We start from the raw sequence: 26,773 nt of genomic DNA, 5'->3' as shown, positions 1-26,773 counted from the left end.
GTTATTCCGAATTTCATTATTGGATCAACGAACCACTAGGTATAGGGAATTATGTGTTTCGGATAAATGAAGCCTCGGAAAAAACGAAACTTCGGAATAACGAACCTTCGTGAGTGTGTGTGTGTGTGTGTGTGTGTGTGTGTGTGTGTGTGTGTGTATGTATGTATTTGGGTCGGTGAATGTGGGTGTGGGATGATTTAGGTTTTGTTTAATCAGGGGTTGGTGGGTTGGGGATTGGATTTGAAGAAGGATAGTTGTAAATGGTATGACGGATGTTGGTAGGATTTAATATTTAGGATAGATGTAGGCCCTAGATTTGTTTCGGTTTGGGAGGGGAGGGGGAGGTGGGGTTTTTTATGACTGATTTCATTCTAGATTTGTGTAATATATTTGTGTGGAGTTTTTTTTATGTATATGCCCTTTTAAGTGAGAAGGTGTTACATGATCCAAACCAATATATTCAAGGAATATAGGTTTGGTAGGGCCCTATACATGTCAAAACTTTCTCGTGAAGAAATTATTAGTAGGGTTGGTCTATAATCGAGTTATCTATGTTGAAGTGAGATTATTTGTGGTATAAATTGACACATGGATTTGCTTTTGTTTCGAATTGCCATTTGTAACTTTTTTGTTCATGTTGCACCCAGAATGGGTCGATTTATGAATGATTTGAATGAAATCAATAAATATCAAGGAAAAAAGTGTTGAGTTGGTTTGTTTGCATTATGAGGTTTGTTTGAGTGTTTGTTGGTGTTTGTTTGTATTACGTATGTATTAGCGGTGTGCAATGGCAGTTCGTTTGTGCTAATTAATCAAGTAACGATTGACAAATTTTTTACGGCGTGTGGAAATTATTCGCTCATGCATAAAGCATGCCAAACCTATTCTGGGACAAAGAATAGTGGTATGGACGTTCTAGTTTATAAGACTGATGGAAGAAAATGACCGCAGGGAAAAATGAACAAAGACAAATAACATTTGGGGAGGGTACCTCCCTCGTATGTATTTTCTCTCGGTCTCTCTCTCGCCTAGCCCGCCTCACCGCTGATATTTGGTTGACACACCCATACTATTTTTAGATCAACGCTGGTGTGAATTCTTTAAACACGTGCTCATACACTCTGAAGGCGTTTGTATTGCCACAGTAGCGCCACTATATTCCACATACACACGTAAACATACAGGCACACGTATACACACAGACAAACAAACCACTACCACTATGTAACCACCACACATGCACAGTTTCTACATATTGTATTATTATACTCCAAACACACACACAAACACACACACACACACACAACAAATCATACACATCATATATCATACAGCTCACAATACACACACACACACACACACACACACATACGCATAACTTACCAGTCATACCCATCCCACCAAAGCTTAACACCGGAGGAACCACCCCGAGCCCGGGGCGACAATCCGTGACGGGGCGACAATCCGTGTCGCAACAAATTTTTTGCCAACACGGATTGTCGCCTTCGAGGTCAAAAACTGGGAACTGCACAAGCGTCACGGATTGTCGCCAGGCGACAATCCGTGTAGGGGGCGACAATCCGTGCCGCCAGCGCCCGTCACGGATTGTCGCCCCGAGCAGGAGGCGACAATCCGTGTAGGGGCGACAATCCGTGTCGCAACAGACGTCAATGGTGTCTGCATGACAATTTGTGGACTATCGCAGATTTTGGTTAAATGTGAACCCTCTGTACAAAATTGAACTTTACACAAAAACCAGTAATGTGTATGTGAGTGTGTGCTTACAATGATCCCGAACAATAGACATGATAGCATTGAATACTATGAATACCACCTTTTTAGAGCTCTGCTGACTAGGCTTCTGCACTCTTGCTCCAAGGCACATGAATGCTTTATTAATAATTTGTGATGGATTGCCCTGGGCACTGCTAGTCTACAGCTGCCGTTTCAAAACAGCTTTGCGTTTATCAACTTCAAAAGGCTTTTACAAACAGGTTTCTGAAAACCTGTTTAGGAAACCTGTTTGGAAAGCCACAAATTTTTACGGCTTTCGAAAAGGCTTTCCGAAAGGGCTTTCAAAACAGCTTTGCGTTTATCAACTCGTAAAAATTCCTTGAAAGCTGTTTGGAAAACCTGTTTCTGCCGAGAAAAAGAGTTGATAAACGCACCCTTAATTCATCGTAAAGGGTAAAATGCATGCGTATGAAAATAGTAAGGACATGTTCTCAAGTGTTTGCATACACTGCATTTCAGGATGAATTATTAAGACTAGCTGTGACAGTAGAATTTCTCTCGAGTATGTAGAGCATTCCAGTTCTGGAAATTGTTCAGGACCATAATAGATTGTCAGGGTGTTTAACCACACATTCCCATACACTACTGTGCAAAATTAAAGTTGTATAAACAGAGGGTTGAAAACAGAGCAAAATCTAAACCTAACTTTAAAATAAGTATTGAAATCAATGAACTGATTTATACAATCAATTACAATTTGCCTCCAAAAAAATTGTACACTATTCAGCTATTGTTCGTGTCAATGTCAGTGCTGTCTGATAATAACGCTATACAGTTTTTGAACTATTAAGGATCAAAAGTGGGAAATGTTTTTGTACACCTAGTTCATGCGTGTGTTAGTGTGGGTAATGCGGACGATTAAAATCGTCCAGTATCTGGACTATACAGTGGACTATGTTGGCTCTGGTAGTGGGAGTCTGGTTTAGGACTCTTTTGTTGGCGATTTGCCGTCGATTAGAGTCCATCTTGTGGAGGGGAATCCTATAACAGAGGGGGTGGGGTGGAAGATGAGCTTATGCTAGTTTCTCAGATCATAGAATCATAATATGCAAGCTAGTGGAAGAAGTCTTGGTAAAATGAATGAACTTGTAGTCAGTGGCGTAACTACGGGGGGGGGGCATGGGGGCAGTAAACTGCTTTTGAAATCGACATGAAAGGGTGATCAAGAAAAAAGATATTTTTCAAAGATTTCTTTTAACCATAATTAAAGAGGTATATAGTGTGAAACATTAAAAAGCTGGTCGGCATTCTGAATTATAGCAGGATGTGCGCAGTGTACTCAGAGCATCCGAACGGCAAAAAGAGTCGCTGCAATGTTGCGCAATGTGATGTAGGTTGTACACATTTGATATCAAAGCTAGATCATTGATTTTGCAGTGTTGCTTTACATACTAGTCTATATTAAAATGCTTTGCATTGCATTGTCAATGATAAGACTTGACCTTGGCTATTTCCTAATTTTTCCATCTATATGAGACACACACACACTCACAAACACAAAAAATTAGGGGATGCTCTTTATAAAGTGCAGATTTTGGACATCCTTCTCCCGCTTGGCCACTACGACGCCCCCTCGCTGGTCATACCTCCCCCAATCATGAACATTAATCGACACCCTTGACTACCAGTGGCGGATCCAGGGGGCGCACCGGGCGCTCCCTCCCTCCAAAGCGACAAAAATATGCATGTAGCTACAAACGACAGTTTTTGGACTGTCAAATGTCAACATTTTTCAAGCTCGCTCGCTTCGCTCGCTCGCATTTAACCGTTATATGCCATTCTCCTGATGTTACTGCCAGTAATTGCCAGCAGTTGAGCCCGGTGCACCCCCCCCCCCGAATTTCCAAAGCGGAAAAAATATAGCTACAAACGGCAGTTTTGTGACTGTAAAATGTCAACATTTTCAAGCTCGCTCGCTTCACTCGCTCGCATTTAATCGTTATGCCATTCTCCTGATGTTGCTGTCAGTAATTGCCAGCAGTTGCGCCCGGTGCGCCCCCTCCCCTTAATTTCCAAAGCGAAAAAATATAGCTACAAACGGCAGTTTTTGGACTGTAAAATGTCAAAATTTTCAAGCTCGCTCGCTTCGCTCGCTCGCATTTGATCGTTATGCCATTGTCCTGATGTTACTGCCAGCAATCGCCAACAGTTGTGCCTGGTGCAACCCCCTTAATTTCCAAAACAAGCAAACAAACAAACAAACAAATATATATATATAGCTACAAACGGCAGTTAGGGGACTATGTAAAAATGTCAAAATTTTCAAGCTCGCTCGCTCCGCTCGCTCGCATTTAATTGTACCGTTATGCAATTCTGGTGTTGCTGCCATGAGGTGCCCCCCAATGTCTTGACCCACGGTACGCCACTGCTTGTAGTATTTACTTCATGTTAGCGCTCAAGCGGAAGATTTTGATGTACGCCGATTAAAGTAGAATGAACGAGATATTCAAATTAGGAAAATCATATGAAATAAGGTGTCAGAGCAGAGGGAAATGGCTCCTGAAACAGATTATCAGTATGACTTATTAAAAGACATTCGAGCCATTGAGAAGTCATGATCGATTAACTCTCACCTATTTTCGCTCCGGAACAGCTGTCTTTTTCAGGCCCTTATAAAACACTCCGTCACGCGAAGATCAAAACCCTACACGTTGTTTTCTTTTATCATTCCTGAAGCGTCGGATAATTAAGAGCAGGCGGATCAGTTACCACATTCAAATGGTGGCAGGTAGACCCGAATCTTGAGGTATTCAGAAGTGCATCTCGTAAATAGACCGTAATCACTTATGATTTTGAAATACTAGGGCATAAACATGATTTCGATTATAAGAAAACCGGGTGTAAGGTGAGGGTTGTATACGCGTAGGCCTTTGTGTAGAGTGTTTTGAGTTTGTCTCGAGATTGCGAGTAGATTGGAACTTCCCGAAAATATTCTGTAAGGGAAATAGGAACATCAGTAGAAACAACTCTGAAAGTGAAAAAAAAGGGGGAAAAAATACGTGCAGGTTTGATGTTCTGGTTAATTGTATGTTTTCCTTTTGTGCCCCTCCAAAAAAGAAAATAATACAATCTAACTTTCGACAATGATAACTTTGAAAGTAACTAAAAGTTATTAATCTAGATGCTATTTCAGAATATGAAATTACTGTTTAACTTGTTATCTATACATCATGCATAAAACCAAATTTACTTTTGTTCAGCGCTCACTGAGACATGGATTTTTTGTGAAGTATGTCATGGATCCGTGTCTTCCATGTTTATAACACTTATTGGAAACAGAAGGTATTCATGCCCGGTCCTCATGGTCCTGGTCCCGGTTACGCCCGACTGTCTGACTGCATCATATAAAATTCATCTATATTCAGAGAATCAAAATTAAATGTTGTATAAGCTATAGGTTCATAAGAAAACACATGGGGGTTGGCGGACTCTCCGCCAAGACCTGAGAGAAATATATGTGGAAATTACAGGGCCTGGCCTGAAAGAGGGAAAGAAAGCGAAATACATACCCAAAACATGAAAGAAACACGATACATGGGGAATAACATGGATGAGACACTCTCAACGTTGATACACACGACATTAAGTTGGCTAGCGTCTGGTACTGAGAAAGCAATGCCCAACTGTGAAAGGCGCCTTTTCAAATGGACTACTTTTTGTAAAAGGGTGTCTCAAAATAGTTTGCACATTTGCATCTTCCTGTATATTTGCTCAGCCATCATTCATGCTATTTGATGTGGGGTCCATTGGTTCACGAAGCAACTGTGAGATCTAAAGAATGAATTGTTAAAGGAGATTGCTGATAGAGACTAAACAAATAGTGCGTGACTGAATTATAACAATGTGAGAGCTGTGAATTTCACATGTATGTGTATTCTGCATTGCTCAGTACATGGTAAACCTGGTAGAGGGACCTACGAGTCCCTAACGGGAAGTAAGAATCAATTTGGTATGAGTGTCGATACAGTTAAACATATGTGTTTAGCATTCGTGTACAATACAAGCAGTGCTTATGAACCGGTTAATTCTAAGTTTTGCGATCAGAACTTTAAAAGTCGAACACGTTCTGGTATCAGTGAGTTTAGTAAACTATCAATTCACATTTCTTTTCTGTTTCATAATACGTTACATTTCTTTTGTAGCATCTTTCCAAGAGAAAATGCATGTGCTATCGCTAGTTACTTATGTAATTATTTTAAAATTTACCAGTTAGGCCAAATTTGACCGTTTAAAAACTTTTGATATTCTTTTTTGACAGGTTTGACGGACATTCTTATTTAACTCCCATCTGAGGCAAAACAGAAAACTGAGCAAATCTGAATCAAACTTTGTTTCTGTGATGATTCAACTCTATTACCTCACTTCCATTGCAGAGGTATCTGAGGCAAACCAATACTGATCAATTAAAAAGAAAGAATACATTAAAGTCAGAGACACTGGCTAGTCGTAGGACTTTCTACTCCATTCTGCATTGCAATCAAACACACAACAGTTGTGATTGAATCCGTATATCGATATTCGAATTGATTTTCGTTTATTCAAATTTGTTTTTGTTTTTGTTTTGTTTTTGCTTTTTTGCAACAGACATTTCAAAGGAGCCAAGCAAATTTTGATTAGGTTCATACGATTTAAGGTTTCAACATTGAAATTCATTCATCTCATTCAAATTTTCTATTTTTTATACCGATTTGGAATTATGAGTTTTTAAAGTTTCGGTGCCGTCGTCGCTGGATAAAGAGACTACTACACCTCATGACGTCATTAGAAGCAACACTGTAAAGGAAGTATGAAGAACGTCATTTCACTATACTCTAGTATAATGAAAGAGCACTTGACTTAATTCGTAGAAAGCAAATGGGGAGATTATTGATATTATTATCCGTAACATTATTATGCCTCTAATACGTTGATGTAATGGGTATATCTTATGAAGCATTAAATTTTGTGAAATTTTCGTAGTATTTTCTTAATCACATGCTGCCACATATATGATGACAATGACAGGTTTCTACTATAAACTTCTCTGTAGTCAGTCGTTTCAAGTATTGGTGAATGAAGTATGATGAAAACATGTACTATAGATCATAACTCGAGAAGGCGAAGCATGTCGACTAAAGCAATGTTATCATACCTGATAAATTTTCCATTTAACACTCCAACCTACATCAGAAGAACCACAAACGCCTTCATCTTCTTACAACGGCAAGTGATGAGAAGACACTGAGAAACGAGATGTCTGGGTGTCAGTCGGGAAGGCAGAACACGTAGGTGTGACAGAGTTTTGGTATTGACATAGACTCCTGCGTCGGTTTTTGTACCAAAATCACATCCCCAGGACATTAGCGCATAATTCATATAACATAGTATGGTGCGCACTCAAATTGTCGACGAGCGGACATGGGGACTAATCGGCTTTCGCAAGCAGAAAAGCTTGAAGTCGCGCGGGGATGGCCATTGGCTTATTCTGGCATCATGCAAGTTTAACCGTCAGAACCGACTATAGAACTTGCTCTTTTCACATCTATACATGATATTCCAAAGCAGTGATAGTGGGAAGTACTCCCCCCCCCCCCCCCCTAAAAAAAAAAAACACACAAAGAAACAAACAAACAAACAAAACAAAACAAAAGAAAAGAAAAAACAAAAACAAAACGCTACCAGGACTATGATCCCAAATATGAGCGTGCACAAACAGTTCATGGAAATTAAGGCATTCAGTATATCGGTTCATCCAATATTGATCAAGGTGAACTTAGTCTCAGAACCTCTTAATTCTTCTGCTCTACAAGATCAAACGTCCACCAAGACAAATATCATAACGCACCCAACATGGGAACACAATGTACATGAAAAATCCTAAATATGACCTACTTATTATACCTCTTTGATAGTATCCAAGAAAGCTCTAACATGCATATGCGTATGCTGTGGTTAAAGGTGTTGTTTTACAGCTGTTCTACACCAACACCAAAACGAGTGATGCTCGTTATTCCTAAGAACCTCATTTACTTTTCGGTTTTCAGAGTTCCTTTCAGAATAACGTACCTTAAAAATAAAGAACTGTCGGAATAACGAGCTGTAACCAACAAACATCTCTCTTTTGTGGAAATTTTGGACTTTTATACACATGCGCAGCCAGTCGTATGCCTTGTCTTCTGCATGAAATCTTTTATAATGTAGTGATGTATCAACATCATAAGGAAAGACAGGTAAAACATGACTTCTTTCAGTGACATTAGAACTAATTCAAGTATATCCAAATCAGACTGCAGAGGACTAGAGCCATCAGCAGAATCACGACATACTCAATTTCTACGTCCTTATACCCTCAAGCTCATCAATCAAGGTATACACGGTAGCACGTTATGCTATGACATGACCTTTGACCTTTGACTGAGAAACGATCATCAGTCTTTACAAAACAAACCCATGATTTTTTTATCAAGTTGAATTGTGACATCACAATACATTGCACCGTCAGTGTGTCCAAAACGTATATCAGTATTTCCCCCTCCATACACGCTCATAATAATTATAGAGTTACAAGATAATATTGTATGGCTTACTTGTTTATTTATCTAAAAACAAAGTTGATATCAACGTTTTGTTCAAACTTATGTGATTCAAAATTTCTTAAAGTATTATGCACTCATCTAAACGGAATGTATATTGCTTTTATTGGTTCATGTGGAAATAAAATCACTCGAATTGAATTAAATTGATGGTAAAATCGGGCAAGTAATGATAAATTACGGTGTCTATAGAACAGCTGAAAATAGCTTCACACTGTAAACAAGAATGTGGAAGAGCTCTCGTATCTTTTTATGAAGATAACTTTTAACTTTTAATGAAGATAGTATACTGGTAAGGAGAATGACAGAAATAAAAAGAAAACTAGACTTAGAAATTTGTCAATACTGACAAATTCGGTTATCCGTATAATCCATGATTAGGCAATTGGCTACGCAAATTTTGAGATGTTTATAAAATACACATGGGGGTGGGGACATGCCCGGACAAGTTACAGGATCTGCCAAGATCACTATGTATTGTATAAAAAATATTCCTGAATAGAAGCGTGAATTTAATTTCAACCACGTTAAACTGAAATATTTTTAGAGACACACACTCTACTTTACGCATCTACCACAATCAAGGAAGCGATACAATCGTCCGAGTGAGCTACCCATTGAATAAGATCATGTCATTCGGTATTTCGACCAAAAAATTGACTGCCATTGAATCATGATATCTATGAACTATAACGGCTTTAAGATGTGCTTTCTATTTTCCAGCATATTTGCAGTGTCGCTATATCACTATTGACGCACTCGTCATATGACGTCAAACATACTTTTTTTTTATTTATACAGAAAGAAAGAAACAAGAATTTATATAGAAGCAGGTGATCTGTCGTTTCACACGAATCACATAAAATTCTATGATAACCGCCTGATAAACCCTCAACACCTCTTCTGTCTGAACCCCGTCTCATTCTTGCAATGTACAATGAGAGGCATGTCTCCAACATAGTACAATAAAAGTTTTTTTTTTTTTGGTACGTTCCTGCGCTCTTTGTCTGAAATCGACACTCGGCACCACAGCGCAAAGATCAGAAGCCACACTGGGGAAAACACAAATCAGACATTCGCTCCGCATGACAATGATGAAAGAATCAACGCACAGACAAACGTACTGGCAGAATTCAAAATGATTTAAGTGTAGCGTGCCAGGCGATGCTTTCCTGCATATATCATATAGGTTTGGATTATGAAGACAAGCTTAAATGTTTCACTGCAGAACTGTCAGACTATTGTCCTACTTCATTGTACTTGTAGGACTATTATAAAGATATAGATAATGGACGGGTATCCTAAGCATTAACCAAATGAAATACATTATAAAGAAGATATGGACAATTAAAAAAATGTGTTTAATTCTAAGTATACACAGTGTATGCAATAAACCAAAGGTTGCATGGGATTATTTCTGTTTTCAGTAATCTTATCTCATTTCTACTTTAACAAAGTCATATCAATGCCCATTCATGCACTGAAGCTAGTTGAACTATTAGGCTCCGGGTCATTAGCTGTTTAAAAGAAGAAAACAAACAAATATTTCTGAGATGAGCGAATGACGAAGGAAATTGATAAGTTAATTATTTCGGCAAGGGTTAGCAGATATAAAACATCATCTCAGTTAATTGTTCTCCGAGAGGTATGGCAGCAAAGCTCATTAGAGACAGACAAGGGAAACATAGTGATATCTACCATGTCTACTATATATACACGTGGATCGAGAAATAGCGGAAGCCGAACAAGGCAAACACCAATATGTATTCTATATATTTACTGCATTCACATGCATACGTACATATGTGTAACGTTCAGAAACTTTTTCTGGACAAATTGTTTTTAATCAAAGTTGTCTTTCCTTTTTATCCCCCGTCTTTTTTTTTTAATCTTCTCTAGTTTACTTCTTCTTATCATAAAATTAGTCTTCCTCTCCACTGGTTATTTCCATCGTCATTTTATTTCATATGTCGATACAAATAGAAACTCTCAATTTAGTGTTGTTGGTATAATCGGCCTTTTTCACCCAGGGAAGTGGGAGAGCTCTCCCACCTACCTGATTCAACAGGGTGCCTTATAATGTAGCGAACTTGGACCTTGATGCATCAGTAGCTGCCTAGTTCTTTTCACGAATTTGACCTATCCAGACCCTGGGAGGAAAGACAATAATTTGGGATACATTTAAACTGAGAGGTTTTGTCATGTAGAAATCTCACTAAACCGCAAATCAAGGATCTGACCGAATCCCCCCCCCCCCCCCCCCGCGTTAAAGTGCGATTCTCATCATCAGCATTTTACATCCATTTTGGTCCCATTCGACGCACAGATAGTAACATACACACATACACACACATACACACACATACACACACCCACACTTGTACACATATTATTTTCTATTTTTACAGAAACTGTGATATAATACCTAGATTTGATAGGAGGGGCAGACACTGATGCTTGTATTTGATGCCAATGTGCCAGTGACCGTTCCCATGCGCTTCTGCGCTTTTCTTTCGAATAATGCCGCTTGATTGTCCGAACTGACCCTTCGTCCGCTTGTCGACAATAGGCCTATGGGCCTGCCCTCGATCTGCGTTTGATGAAATGAGAGATCCAGTCCTCGTGGTATGATTTTTGTACGAGAGCTGACACAGGAGTCCAAAGATAAGTTAGCAAACCTCTTTCACACCGGTCATTACCTACATTTCCTGCCTCTCCGACTGAAACTCAGGCCCTCGTTCTTTTGCGGAGCTGCATGTTCTGGCGTTGTATTAAAGAAGATGAAGACGTTTGTGACTTTGCTGATGTTGATCGGAGTGATGAATGGGAAACTTTTCAGGTATGATTGTAATGCTTCATTACACTTGAGGTAAAGTCTTGTGACATGAAATAACTGATGTTTTTAATAATTTTTTGTTCATGATTATACTGGTTTTATTATCAGACACATCAGACATTGACATATCAATAGTTATTTGTCGACAGCGGTAAGTGCACGCTCGTGTGATTTGTATAGAAGCTAAAATACATCATACAGAAATATGATTACCTGCTTGGGGGAAGAGAATATTGTAAACACAGCAGATATCACAATACGAGATTTTCGTAAATTTGCCCCGGTTGATACTGTTTGCTGTCGATTGCTGGTCAAACCACATGACGTCAAAGCAAAACTTCTTCCACTTGCATTTATGATTTTCTGTCTAAGAAGCTGGCATGAGCTCATCTTTTACCCTACCCCCTCTGTTATAGGATTCCCCTCCACAAGATGGACTCTGATCGAGGGCAGATGACCAACAAGAGACTCCTAAACCAGACTCCCACTGCCAGAGCCAACATGACGCCAGGCCGCAGTCGCCGTGCCTCGTCCTTCGCTGTCAACATGAGCGACTATCTTGATGTACGCTTAGCAAAACCAAACGATGCGACGGGTTTTATGAGGAATAGAACGATGATTGCTTATCTGTGTAAATCGACATTTTCCAGTATTAAGTATAGTCAGGTGATACAAAGAGGAATACAAGCGTATCACCTTTTTGAATGGATGTATTTTTTTCTGTATACTTCCATTTCTTTTTCAAATGTTCGACATGATCTTTTATCAATTATGAGTATTGCTTTCAAACATTATGAGCATTTCTAACATTTCCCCTCGGGTGTGTCCATTTTTGTGCGTAGTCACCATGGAAATGCCATTTTTGGGATGTAGATTCCTGGTATGCACAAGTAGTACAGGCATCTACCAATATACATTATGCATAATATCATATTCATATAATATATTATGTGTATGTGTTTCTTTCTCTCTCTCTCTCTACATATATATATATATATATATATATAAGTAACAAAGCTGCAACAAAGTTCATGCTGTATTCACCAACGGTTTATTTCTTCACACAAATTTTCGGGCGTCTCGCCGCCCTTTCTCAAGTGTTGATACTGAGAGAACAATAACAAAATTAAGCCATAACAATATATTGCAACCGTGTTACTAAGGATGCGCGCTTTAACGCATCCATGCTAGGCATCCTAACACCCAGCGCGCATCCTGGCAACAGTACAATGTTACGTCATAATGAAATTACAATGAGTATAAAGCATACATGAAAAAACTTGGCACGACTGATACAGAAGTAATTCCTCTGAATACGCAGCTGCGGTGGTAATGTAAAAGCAGTGCATTATTTCTTTCAAAATTCAACATACACATAAATTAACTTTAATTCTAGTGTATAGATAATCTTTACATAATCTGAAATTATCATGATCAATATAAACATTCGATTTTTTAAAATCAAACTGAATCGTCACACTGATGGTTATGCAAAATATGTGCAAGCAGTTTACCATTCCTTTCAAACTTCAGCATACACATACATTAACTTCCAAATTCTGGTGAGTAGATAGTCTTTAAATAATCTGAGACTATAGCATGAATATGAAATACGTGAAAAATCATATTTTTCTTCTTTTGATTAAAAAGATACGTCACAATACGTCTCGGAGTGGAAAAAAGACTGGTTCCAAGAAATGGTTAAAAGGAGCGTCAGCATTATATCACTCAAGCAATATAATAATAAGATCTATTGCAGCGGGGTAAACGGGAGAACATACAACAATAAGCGGCGCACCTACTTGTAAAAAGTGTAGTTCGTGAGCCATGATAGATCTATGTTCATGCCCTGTCCCTGGAAGCTTCGTGTGCGGATGATTGTTTTTAGTTCTTTCACGTGTCTTTCTTCAAATGCTTCCATGTCCTTGTATAAAATGCACATTGCAGATCTGTTAGTGTGTGATTTGGTTTGTTGAAGTGTTGTGCGACTGGATGTTGTGTTTGACTTCTAATGATTGTGCTTTTGTGATTGTTGAAACGTTGTCTAAAATTTGTTGTTTCTCCGATGTAGACAGCCAGGGGACATTGCTTGCATGTAAGGCTGTATACTACATTCTTGCTGTTGCAGTCCCCTGACGTCGGATGGAGGGTGTGGCCGGAGCCAAGTGTGATATCTGTATCAAAAGAAGAAAAATATGATTTTTCACGTATTTCATATTCATGCTATAGTCTCAGATTATTTAAAGACTATCTACTCACCAGAATTTGGAAGTTAATGTATGTGTATGCTGAAGTTTGAAAGGAATGGTAAACTGCTTGCACATATTTTGCATAACCATCAGTGTGACGATTCAGTTTGATTTTAAAAAATCGAATGTTTATATTGATCATGATAATTTCAGATTATGTAAAGATTATCTATACACTAGAATTAAAGTTAATTTATGTGTATGTTGAATTTTGAAAGAAATAATGCACTGCTTTTACATTACCACCGCAGCTGCGTATTCAGAGGAATTACTTCTGTATCAGTCGTGCCAAGTTTTTTCATGTATGCTTTATACTCATTGTAATTTCATTATGACGTAACATTGTACTGTTGCCAGGATGCGCGCTGGGTGTTAGGATGCCTAGCATGGATGCGTTAAAGCGCGCATCCTTAGTAACACGGTTGCAATATATTGTTATGGCTTAATTTTGTTATTGTTCTCTCAGTATCAACACTTGAGAAAGGGCGGCGAGACGCCCGAAAATTTGTGTGAAGAAATAAACCGTTGGTGAATACAGCATGAACTTTGTTGCAGCTTTGTTACTTATCTTTTTATCTTGCCAACACGTGGACTACCTTATCAACATATATATATATATATATATATATATATATATATATATATATATATATGATAGGGCTCGAATTAGCAGTAGCCCCGGCAACTTAAAAATTATACACATATTTATAATTTCCTTTGAAACTTAACGATTAAAATTGGTGTTAGAGTAACTTGTTACATAGTTTTAATTAGCTTGTTCATCAAAATCTTCAACTCACGATACATTTAGTTAAAGCATCTTGAAATGAACAATTCAAGAAAACCATGACTATGATGACATTGGAACTTAAAAAACAATATCCACACCTGCAGAACCTATATACGACCTATTAGTCTACTCGATTGTAAAGGTAACCTATAATGATTTACAATTTTTTTTTCTTTTAGTATTATTTATCTTTCTTTTCTGGTCACATGATCCACCCAAAGGCCCAGTACTATGGATCTCTCTCACTTGGAACACCGCCACAGACCTTCAGCGTTCTATTTGATACAGGCTGCACTGACCTTTGGATTGCTTCGTCTTCGTTTTCTCCAGAATCTGGCTGGATCAGTAAGTGATGCTGTCTTCTCTCAGGTTACAAGAGTGTTATCTCTCTTTGTTTTGTGCTGGTCTATAAGGCAATTACCCCCTGGACAATTACCCTAAACCCTTCCCCTTACCCTAACCCTAATCCTCATCTTGAACCTAAACCTAACTTTAACCTTAAACCTAACAGTATTTACTCTAACCTTATCTCTGATCAGTATGTAGCCGTTGGGTAATATTGTCCTCCGCGGGTAATTGCCCTGATGTGGTTCTTGGCGCTGCTGAAAGGAAAAGTGCTATAAACAAGGCTCGACACCTTTTTTTTTTTTTTTGCCAGACAACAAAATTCGATACCCCAAATTAAAAAGGAAAACATACATGTTTGAAAGATTAAAATGATGTGATAAACCATGTGAGCTATGGTAAAACTGACACTAGCTAAACTGAAACTAGCTAAGAACCAAGAAAGAAAAACAGTTTGGAATGAAATACTTCAATAAAACATAAAAATGATCATAAATCTTGGTAATTATGTGAAAATCGACAGCTATGTTAAATGGCTTCGAATTACATGTATACTATAACTAAGTTCCATAAAGTCGAACATATTCAATGTTGACTTGGAATATATTAACATGATTTTTCACGATATAACAACATATGCGTGAAATGACTGAATTAGTTAACGGGGGGGGGGGGGTGTCACCACTTTTGTTATTGGACTGATAAAAATATGTTGCTTTCGTTCTATAGGACGCCACCACGCTTATAACAGTTCCAAGTCCTCATCGTACGTTGCGAATGGCACCAAGTGGTCAATTGTCTACGCTAACTGTTACGCCGAAGGTTTTGTGAGCCAAGATGTTGTCACGGTGAGAAAAAACTATATTTGAATATTTCTCTCCTCCTAGATTAAGAAATGTTCTCTTTGTGGCATGGTAATGACAGTAAATAAAAAACTCAATGTCTCGTGTAATACCATTTGGTGTAAAGATATAAGAAAATTCTCAGAATTTAAAGAAGGGATTTTTTTTTAGAAAGTATTAATACCGCGGTTTCCTTTTCTTCTTTTTTTTAACATTATTGTATACATTGTATCACCACCACGAAGTGGCTTCAGCTCAGTGGTATATAGTGCAGCAGGTGCAGCGATTACGTGGCTTCATTCCTCAGGTTCGTTAATCCCAAAATGAAATAAGGGTCGGTTCCGAAGGTTTGTTACCCGAAAATAAAGTATAAAGTATGGTTCGTTGGGAATATTTCGTAGTTTCGTTAATCGGAAAATGAAAAACGAGGATTCATTCTGAAGGCTCGTCAATCCAAAAACGGCATCTTATTTCTATTTATCGGATTAACGAACATATTATTTCAAATCGGATTGCCACTCCGAAAACGAACATCGGGAATAATTAATTAACCTTCGGAATAAGGAACCTTATTTTTACGTCGGATTATCAATCCAAAACAAACATTCGGAATAATGCAGCAAAATGATCCGTTTAACAACCCTATTTCATTTTCACATTAAGGAACATCAAGATACAGGAAATTGGTGTGTTTCGTATGAAAGCGAACCCTATCTCATTTTCGGATAAACGAACAAGCGGAATAACGAATACCAGTGGAATGGGTTCAGATCCCAAACTATACATGTAGTTTGTTCTTTTCACTTGGTGTTCATAGTAATACACACAAATCGAGCACATGATCATTTTAACCACAGGGAATAACACTGATGAAAAAAAAAACCTCCGTGGTTTAAAAAAACATATATAGATATCTTTCAAAACATCAACAATATTAGTCAGAATGACTGATGCAAACATTGATGAAGATAATCTTAAGTACGTGTATTTGTACCCCAGGGATATCATGTTCTGTTCTCTTGAAAAGAAAAAAAAAGCAGCCTATATAAACCTGAACTATACCATCTTGATATGTCTAAACAGCACTTTTATCCATTGCCAAAATGCAAAGCTTGTTACACGTTTCAATCGTTTATATCTTTAGATAGGTGACGTAACCCTGAAGGCCCAGTTTTTCGGGGAAGCCACCGCCGTGTCTGGGTTCCCTTTGCTCACTTCGAGGTTCGACGGCATTTTGGGGTTGGCGTATCCGAACGTAGCCCAAGTTAGCAATGTGCCCGTCTTCGACAACCTCGTCAAACAGGGACTCATTCAGGATCCCGTTTTTTCAGTCTACCTCGGCAGGTGAGTCGTCAAGAACTCGTCCTTGTACGGAGAGTGGATTAGAAGGTTTAGATCGGGTCAAGGAATCATATAAAACAAAAAGAAAAAATACACGTATGTGATAATATCAAAACGAAACACATGACTGTGACCAAGTCTTCATTTCAATATGTTCTCCGAATAAAAACGCGATTGTTGTGATTATGTACTTGAAATTGGCATGTACAAGACTGTTTATACTGCATTTGAACCAAAGCAATTATTCAACACACACACACACACACACACACACACACACACGCACACACACACACACACACAAAATGGAATGTACATTAAAAACTTCAAAAATATCAAGTTGGATCCCCAGTGAAAACGATCGTCGCTCTACGCAGGAATTTTAAGAGGAGAGTGGGAACGGCCGGCTTATTTCTTTCTCTTTTTCTTCGTGTCCACTGTCTAGGAACTCTTCAGATCGTCCTGCAGGTGAGATTGTCTTCGGCGGAGCAGATCCTCTACGCTACACTGGAGACTTCCACTACGTAAATGTGTCTCATCAAGGACTGTGGCAGATCAACGTGGAGAGGTAGGAATCGATGATACACATAAAAGTCGTTTGCCAAGGACGGTTCACTAATTATGTAGATTGAGTGAATGAAGGAATATTAGTAAATCACATCAGTAAAAGTCTGAGGGAAAAGCGAACAATTAACTTTCGAATGATACGAATTTATATTTCAATTTATACATTATATTCTTCTCTATATTTATATTGATGTCACGTATGTACAACGATAACAAGAAAGAAGAGTCAAAATATTTTCAAATTTTCTCTCATAATGAAAGCGCACTTTGCTCTTCTCTTCCAATTCTCTTCGAGAAAGAAGGAGGGAATAATATTACCTTTCAACATACAGGTTGTCCGATTTTCTTTAAGTTGTGTTCTACAAGTATTGCTGCGTTTACTCAATCCACTCATATATCAAAGTGAACTTGCCGTTTAATATTGTGGTCTTCTGGAATGTCATTTGAAAGAAAGAGAGACCCGAAATGGGCCGTGAAGGGCCGAAACCAGTCGTGAATATGTTTTTCACATTTGAAAATGGCGGGAAAAAAAGCCCGGAGACACCAAAAAGTAATTCTAAATGCTGGCAGACAAAAAGGCTCACAAAAGCTTGGCTATTGCAGAGAGTTTTGTCATCTTTGTTTGTCTTCTCATTTTTTTTTTTAATTGAGAAATTTGTTCTATAGTAAAACAACAACAACAACAACAACCTGACAGAACTGTATGTCACAGCAGTACATATCAATAAATAGTAAGGGGCACGCATTTAGTGTAGAGTTACTACAAAATGAATATTTCTCCTTCGATGTTTTGAATACTTTTGCATTGAATTGCTGATATCTAAATGTGTTTCCTTTATTTCTCCATGTGTCATTTTGATGTTGGTGCACTTGTGTTTATATTCTTTTCACAGTGTAACCCTCGGGTCGAGTGTAATATCTGTAAACTACCAGGCAGTAGTTGACACTGGTTGCTCGGCTGTGGGTGTGCCTACCCCCCTCATCGACGGCTTCATGGAGAAACTCGACGCTATTGAAGTAACATACGGGGAGGTTCGTGGAGCACAACAATATTTATTTTGACATTTGATATGCATTTCCATGATATCCATAAGAGGGAGCACAAAATTTGGGGGGTTTGATATGAATTCTCCAAATGCCAAGCTTTAAATCGATAGGTATTTTGTCCCCCCCCCCCCACTTCAATGGAAGGAAAATTAAATAAATAAATGAATAAACAAATCACAAATAAATGAATAAGTAAATAAATAAGTAAATAGATATAAACGAATAAATAAATAAATGATTTATATACTGTGCATATAAGAACTATCAGGATAAAGCCATTAGTACGCCTGTAGCTTCGATCCTTTGACCTTGGAGTCGCAAGGCCGCCTTTGACGCTAATGATGAGTTTAAAATCCCCCTTTTATCTCCCACACCTATAGTATTGTTGTCGAATGAACCCTAAACCACATGGTTCATTTTGATTATTTAGAATGTTTAGTGGCATCTCTACTTTCATCATCAACAGGTTATTAATTGGTTACATTAACGGGTCAGGCATATCAAATTTGAATGATTTAGAGACTTACATATTCTTAAAGCTATAGCTAGCAAACTCTTTTTCATCATTTTGATTCTAATCATTTTTTTAAAAAAGAGAGAGAAAAAAAATCTGACCTGCTGGCACTTCGTTGATTTACGATGCAAGTCATGCTCATGCATCTACATACAATGATATATGCGATTGCACTCTAAAACAGTGTGTCGTTATGTCAAACCGTATTAGTTTGCAATTCTGTGGTTATGCAATCTTTGTGGTTATGTTCTTTGACAGTACATTGTTCCCTGTAGTGACATTGACGTTCTTCCTGACATTACCTTCACCCTGAACGGCATGGCATACGTCTTAACCGGGCGGGACTATGTTAACAAGGTAAGTGGGCAGGTATAGGAAGTCTTCATGTTATGCAAAAGCAAGGAGACTCATTAAAACTCGTCCACCCGCCTTCATGCCGAAAAAGAAAATGCAAAGAAGGCAAGGAAGAGGAAAGGTGATTTGTTACTACTCTGGTAATCGCCGAAGGCTTTCTATAAATCGCCTAAACCCGATAAGTACGTTAAGACGAAAGCGACAAAAATTACCCTGGAGTTTTGGCGAATTTGACAAATCCGTAGGTCTACACTTTGAGCAGAAATCACATAATGGTGACTCAGAACACATTTTCTTTACATTTTTGTTCTATAAATTATAGTCTTCAGGATATCATTCGGTAGGCTTACGTTGCTTGGACAAGGTAGATTAGAAGGAGAATATGGATTAAAATTTCTGGGAATGGAGATGGGTCGGCTGGGGAAAAGTTAACCTTTTCTGTCCAGGGAATTTGGAAAGTGATGTGTACAACACTGTGGGGTTTTCTGTGCCAATCGGCACTCAGTAGGCCTACACAAAGGCAAAGGTTATTTCAAAAAATTTGGCCCACACTTATACTGGTATGTGAAGATTGGCCGAGCAGACAATATAAAATATGGATCAGTTCTATGTGTCAGTGTTTGTAAATGCTACGTAATTCATTTCTGTTAATTATATTCTTCACCTCTTTTCATTCATTTCATGCTTTGGTCTTAGAAGATAAGACGGCATATTTTGTGCGTTTCTTTACACTATATGATACTCTATGATATAATCATAATAGATTAAGGCTTCACATTAGCGATAGCCCTTGGCCCGGACCTAACAGAATATCAGATGTTGGGTGATTATCTTTTAAAAGATATTTTGTATTTTGGTGGCCCGTCAAAATCATTGAGTGCATGTGTACATTGTTTAAAACATGTGCTCTTCTTATCCAGAAAATGGGGAATAACTCTCGACTCAGACAGAACCTGATAACTGCACGCATTTTAATCTCACCTGAGTCAAAGACTCAAGTGAGTCCCCGTGTGATGAGCCCCTATGATGAAATATAACCCTTTGTAATTTCATGAATGTGTGATGTCTTGGGAAATCATATTTATGCCCTAGTTAAGTATCAAACGTGTTAGAATTAGTGAACTTACGTGATATATCTTTTCTGTCCTTAATCATTCACACCAATCTTCCCATAATTGTCCTTGTTTATAATAATCTCAACGTTGTGTTAAATGTTTTTACCTTAAACACTGTGTTAATACGTTTCATTCTTCTTCATCCAGACGTAGAGCTACACCAGAAAATTTGGCTAGCTTGGTGCTAACTTAGATAGGGCTGATTGGTCTAGTGTTTATGATAATGATGATATAAATGTATCGTTTAAGAATTTTTCAGGGATGATTAATAGATATCTAGATGAATATATTCCCAGATTAAAAGAAAAATCAGTTAATTATAAAACTTCCCCCCAAAAAAAAATTACCATGGATTACAAAATCTCTTCTTCGCTCAATAAATAGAAAAAATAGGCTATATTATAAATCAAAAACAAAAAAAAAACTGAGAAGTCAAAAAATAAATACACTTCGTATAAAAACTATTTTAACTAAGATTATACGGTTGGAAAAGAGAAAATATTATATGATTCAGTTAGAAAAATATAAACATGATATAAAAAAATACATGGAAGGTGTTGAAGCTGGCTATGAATATATCAAGAAAGAAATCAGAAATTACAAAAATAAGACATGATAATATAGTTTTTGAAGATCCCAATGATATAATCAATATTTTTAACTTATTTTTCAATGATTGGAGAGAATATGGCAGAAAAAATTCCGCAGTCAAATATACATTTTTCTAAATTCTTAGGTCAATCCAATTCTAGTTCTATTTTTTTTTTTGTTCTAACAACAAAATATGAAATAATAGATATTGTTACCGCAATGAATAACAAGCGAAGTGCCGGTTATGACGATATCAGTAATTTTATTTTAAAGGGAATCATATCTTCAATTGCTGACCCACTTTCATATATTTTCAATAAATCCTTATCAAGTGGCGTTTTCCTGATTTTATGAAAATAGCTAAGGTTTTCCCTTTATTTAGAAAAGGAGATGATTCTGATATATGTAATTATAGACCTATTTCTTTGCTGTCATCTTCATCTTAAATATTGGGAAAATTGATATTTACAAGAACAATTAATTTTCTGAATTTGCATAATGTTTTTACAAATTCTCAATTTGGGTTTCGTCAGAAACACAGCACCATTCATGCTCTTTTAAAGTTTATTGACCACGCTGCGCATACTATTGATAATCATTCTCATCTTATTGGTATCTTCCTGAACTTCTACAAGGCCTTCGATACAATTAATCATGAAATATTACTTTATAAACTGTCTCATTATGGAATACACGGAAAGATATTTTCTTTTCTTACCAAATCCAGATACGCATCGTTAATTCCGAATTGAAAAAAGTAACTCAGTGGATAAGATCTAATAAATTATCACTTAATCTCCAGAAAACTAAGTATATGCTTTATAGTAATTCTTTAGAAGATTTAGGCGCAGGTATTGCTTTTGATGACACTTTGTTAGAACGAGTTTCTCATATAAAATTCCTTGGTATCACAGTGGACGATAAACTTTCGTGGAGGCCGCATATTACAAACATCAGTACAATAATTTCACGCAATATTGGTATTATTGATAGACTCAAGTTTCATATTCCATTGTCCTCTTGTTGACGTTGTATTTTTCTCTAATTTTACCTTATCTTAATTACGGACTCCTAGCGTGGGGAAGTGCTCATCAAAATTTACTAGATAAACTACTGTTATTACCAAAAAAAAAAAAAAAGGTTATTCGTTATTATTTGTGGCGTCCCGCCACGTTCCCATACAGAGCCATTATTTACTGAATGTAAGATTTTGAAAATTAAAGATTTGTATTTTTTTTGCAACTTGGTCAATTTATGTTTAATTACAATGCAAATGCACTTCCCAGTATTTTCAATTCAATGTTCCCACGGAACCAGTCTTTTCATGATTATCCCACTAGACAATCTAATGAGTTTCACTTACCCCTCCTGAGAACTTTATTGGCTCAGAATACATTTATATACACCGGTCCTAGATTTTGGAACTCACTGAGCTGTGAAATAAAAAATTCCCCATCTTTGTATTCTTTTAAGCGCAAGTTGAAATCTTTTCTATTAAATCCTCTCTGATTTAATGAAATCTTTTCTATTAAATCCTCTCTGATATCTTTTTTTTTCCCTTTGCTATATATAGGTCTCGTCAACCTCAGGTTTTATCATCCACCCACCAATCATTCAATCACTGAATTCATTATTACGTAAAGAAGTAGCCATCACAATCCTTGCACAGCTGCATGCAGCGCCAACTCTATAAAGCACATTCTCTATCCATCCCCTGTTCCATTTCCCTTGTTTAGCGTGTAGGCATTCTCTCATTCTCTCATTCTCTCTTTTTCTTTCTTTCCTTCCATACTTTTCATCTATTCTGGCAAGTTGTGTCATGTTGTTGTGTTTCTTCTGTTTTGTCCCGTCCTGTCGTATATCATATTTGTCACAAGTGTTTGTAAATAAGTAATTCATAAGTTTTATGAGTGGTTCACAATCTACAAGCTTTGCTTTTTCGTGGACCTCTCTATTCTTTCTTCCTTTTTTTCAACTGAAGCATGACTTTGTATTATTTTTTTTAACCAGTATGCGCTCTTATGTTTATCGATATCATTTATTTATTGCAAAGCCAAATATTTTTGTTTATGATGTAATACCTGATTTATCTTGTGTTGTGTTTTTGTTGAAAGAAAAAAAAAGAATGAAAATAAATGAATTGAATTGAATTGAATGTTGAAATTTCGAGATTTTTTTTTCTTTCATCTTACGTCACAGTAGGCATACATAATGGTCTTTAAAGCACTTTGTCATACCTGGCAAATTTCAAAGAATTATTTCTTTTTTTATCAGTTTCATGTTGTATCATATGCTTTTTTCTTTGTACAGTGTGTGTTTTTCTTTATCTTTTCGATCCAAGAGATTCCTGTGTTGAGCCACAAAATTAAAGTAAAATTGTGTGTGTGTGTGTGTGTGTGTGCGTGTGTTTTATTTTTTTCTCTGTTTAATTCTTTAGCTATTTTACTTACTTATTTATCTCCGATACGTGTATCGTACGTACAGTTGTGTATGTGTTTTTCTCCTTCTTGCATCTTTGTGTTTGATATAGCTCACGCGAGGTCGTGAAGCCGTATGTCTCGCTACATTCGTCGATCTTGGTGATCACACAATCTGGTATTTGGGACAGCCCTTCTTCGCAGTGTATACACGATGTTCGACCGTGGAAACAACCGAGTTGGGTTCGCTGCTCTTGTCTAGGTATTAGTACCAGGTGGATCATGGAAAACGATGAATCATGGGGGAAAAATTCTCTGATATCTATGATGAAGAGGAGTTTGTTGTTGTTGCTTTTTTATTTTTTGTTTTGTTTTGTTTTGGGGATGTCCTGGAGTAGCAGTAGCACAATGTATATCCCTACAAAAGAAAAGGTAATGTCAATTTATAATCATAGAAAATAGCGCTCACGATAGTAATAATGATAGCAGTAGTGATGAGTGGTAATGGGGTATTAATTATGACAACAATACAATCGTTCTAGAAGCATTCATTGTTATCATTGTAATTACATAGACCCTAATCATTATTATTTTTTTAGACAATGATAAGTCACTGATCGCTAGCTGCCGAGATGCAAGCTGAATAATCCTCAAACCTAATGTCTCACACTTATGATGGAAGGTTACTTTCTCAAATATCACGGAACCTGTACAGGCTCATCTACAATCAAGAATCATTTCTGTCATAAGGCGCAGTACTGTATATAGCATGGTAATCACCAGCACGATAAAGCCTCACATAACTGGATTGAATAGGCTAAATGAAACGAGAGATTCTTACATGTGTTAGTGTACTATTATTTGTGTGACGGCATAATTTCTTTACGCACCGAGATTTATAAGGGGTAGAAATTTTGCCGTACTTAATCATAATAATAAGAATGATGTCTTATATAGCGCATAACAAAAGCATAAGTCTCTATATGCGGTTCACATTCATAACATTATGCATAAACAGAAAAAAAATGCAAACAAATAAAGAAAACTTAATCTACAGAAAATTATTGAGTGTAACAGTGCGAAATGGGGTAAGTTTTCAGTGAGTTCTTGAAGCTGTTGACAGTTGATGCATCTCGGGGATGGGAAGGAAGAGAATTCCAGAGTTTTGGTGCACATTAACTTTGTGTGCTTATTGTTGTTGTTGTTGTTTTTTTTTTCCAATTTCATGTTGCATACCAGGGCCCTGCTGCATAAAACCCTTACCGCTGGACTTACCGCTCCTTTCTAGCGGTAAGTCTTCAAATCAGCGGTAAATTTTATAATCCTTGATGCTGATTGGCTGTGATGCCTAATTTTGACGGTAGTTACCACTGAAATTCAATGGTAAGTTTTATGCAACGGGCCCCAGATACTTATAGTGAAACTTTGAATGTTTCATTTTGTGATATCTAAATGCATAATAGTGTTAGTATTGCGAGGAAAAGCAAATACATGTAATACTTTTCAAGATGGCTTCGTGGACAACCTGACACTATCTCCCTGACACCAATACCTCTTCGTCCTTCTTTTTAACAGTACTGGAAAGTTCATTGCCATGGTAACAGTGCATTTGGTCTAAAAATCAGAAAAAAGAATTGCACACTTTGTGTTGAAATTCTCTAGATTTTATGCAATTTAAAGGAAACTTGGGGTACATGATGACTGTAATACAAAGTTGTGCAGGACAGATTTTTACATGTGGTAGAAGTGCGTTCCCATGAAAGCAGCCCATTATGGCCCGCGAATCAGGAAAAGAGCCTTGCAGATTGTAATTTTTCAATTTGCAAGCGACTGAGAAGAAATTTGGCAAATGGAGATTGTAATGTAAAGTAAAACATTTTTCAAAAGTAGCAGAAAGTATGTTACCATAGCGTTGGCACATTATGGCCAAAAATCAGGAAAATGTGGACCACTTTACCAAATTTTGAAGCAATCAAGAATAAATTTAGCCCACAAGTGACACGAGGCAAAGACATGAAAGACACATTTTCTGAAAGTTGCCATGGTAACAGTACATTATGGTCCTACAATTAACAACAAATTTTGCAGCATGCATAACTGATACTTCTACTTCAAATAAAATGTCATATTCATATTCTTTTATTGCTTTTTTTAATGTAGCTGTTATTTCAAGTTAAAATGTAAGACACGATTTGTCGTTTTTTGGAAAGTTAACATCCATGTCTGTGTAGCAATTATTATTGTATTAGCTATTATTTTACAGCTTGTTGTATGTGTTTAAGTTACTGTTGATTATGCTCAGCAGTGTATCAGAACAGAAGTGTTTGGTGGGGGTATTGTACTGTTTGTAACTGTCTTTTAATAGTGATACATCTGTAGTGTACTGTAGGTTACGTCAACTCCTCGCTGAATTTTTCCTGTATTCTGTGACTATTAAAATAGAGTCAACCTTGCCTAAGTTGGATCTATTATTGGACTGAAGAAATAGCTTTGATTTAGAGAAAAATCGACTTATGAGGGATAAAAATCGATAGAACATAAAGAAAAGAGGACTTGAAAAAACCTTCGATTCAGGCGATTATTCGACTTAGGTCAACTTAAGCAAGGTTGACTGTACAGTTGTCTATATGTGATAATATTGTGTTTTCTTTCTTTAATTCTACAGACTTCATAGCTCTATCGACATAATGATGAATTGACCATAGGTTAGTGCAGGGAAATATGTGCAGAAACAAAATGTGAGTGTAGTTTCTTTTTATTGCTTCGTTTCAAAAGCGTTTCAAGGAATAGTAACAATGATAATGGTTATAAATGTACAGTGTAGTACAATCATCTCTTATGGGTCCTTGTGTATCACTGCAAACAATGTTATGTTTATCCTTGAGTATTAATCAGTAAAAACAACAATATATGAACTAGATTTGTAATAAATTTGTTATAGTAATACATGTAGTATCCTTATTACCAGGATACTATAGTAAGCACATTTCTTATTCAATATTGCAGTTTGTATATAGCTGTGAACAACATGGAGGTTTAAATCATGTTCATTTCAGCTCATCATACACTTCAAGCACCATATTCATAAATTTTACACTTACATACCTATTCAAACATGATTTTGCCAAATGGAATACAAGCTGATCTTATTAATGTTGTTATACACAAGGTTAATACATATGTATTCCACAGTGTCTCAAATAAAAAAGGAACAATTTATGTATCAATGAATCCCTCTTCTCCACAACAGTTTTGCACAAAGTTGTACACTAACTCAATCTACACCCATAAAACAGTCATGATTTCTCTAACTTTGTAATTAAAATCATATCTAAGACTTCAAATATTGATATCCACTTTTGAATACAGTCATATCAATAAGAATCTCTAAGGAAAACC

General features: G+C 37.0%; 1 protein-coding gene across 1 annotated transcript; it reads left to right on the top strand.

The window, feature by feature from the left end:
* The first annotated feature begins 11,146 nt into the window (after window positions 1-11,146).
* LOC139708418 (cathepsin D-like) lies at window positions 11,147-20,519 on the top strand. The gene is made up of 9 exons (XM_071620369.1): window positions 11,147-11,205; window positions 11,619-11,766; window positions 14,463-14,586; window positions 15,316-15,434; window positions 16,573-16,772; window positions 17,215-17,337; window positions 18,230-18,368; window positions 19,156-19,254; window positions 20,514-20,519. Exons 1-9 carry the CDS (start codon window positions 11,147-11,149, stop codon window positions 20,517-20,519), a joined length of 1,017 nt encoding a protein of 338 aa, XP_071476470.1.
* Window positions 20,520-26,773: the final 6,254 nt, after the last annotated feature.

The sequence above is a fragment of the Diadema antillarum genome, unplaced genomic scaffold (assembly GCF_040938485.1).
Source record: "Diadema antillarum isolate AM-2024a unplaced genomic scaffold, OU_Dant_1.0 seq00001334_RagTag, whole genome shotgun sequence".
NCBI lineage: Eukaryota > Metazoa > Echinodermata > Echinoidea > Diadematoida > Diadematidae > Diadema > Diadema antillarum.
The sequence above is the reverse complement of the archived record's forward strand: the minus strand, read 5'-3'. Positions and strand labels throughout refer to the sequence as shown.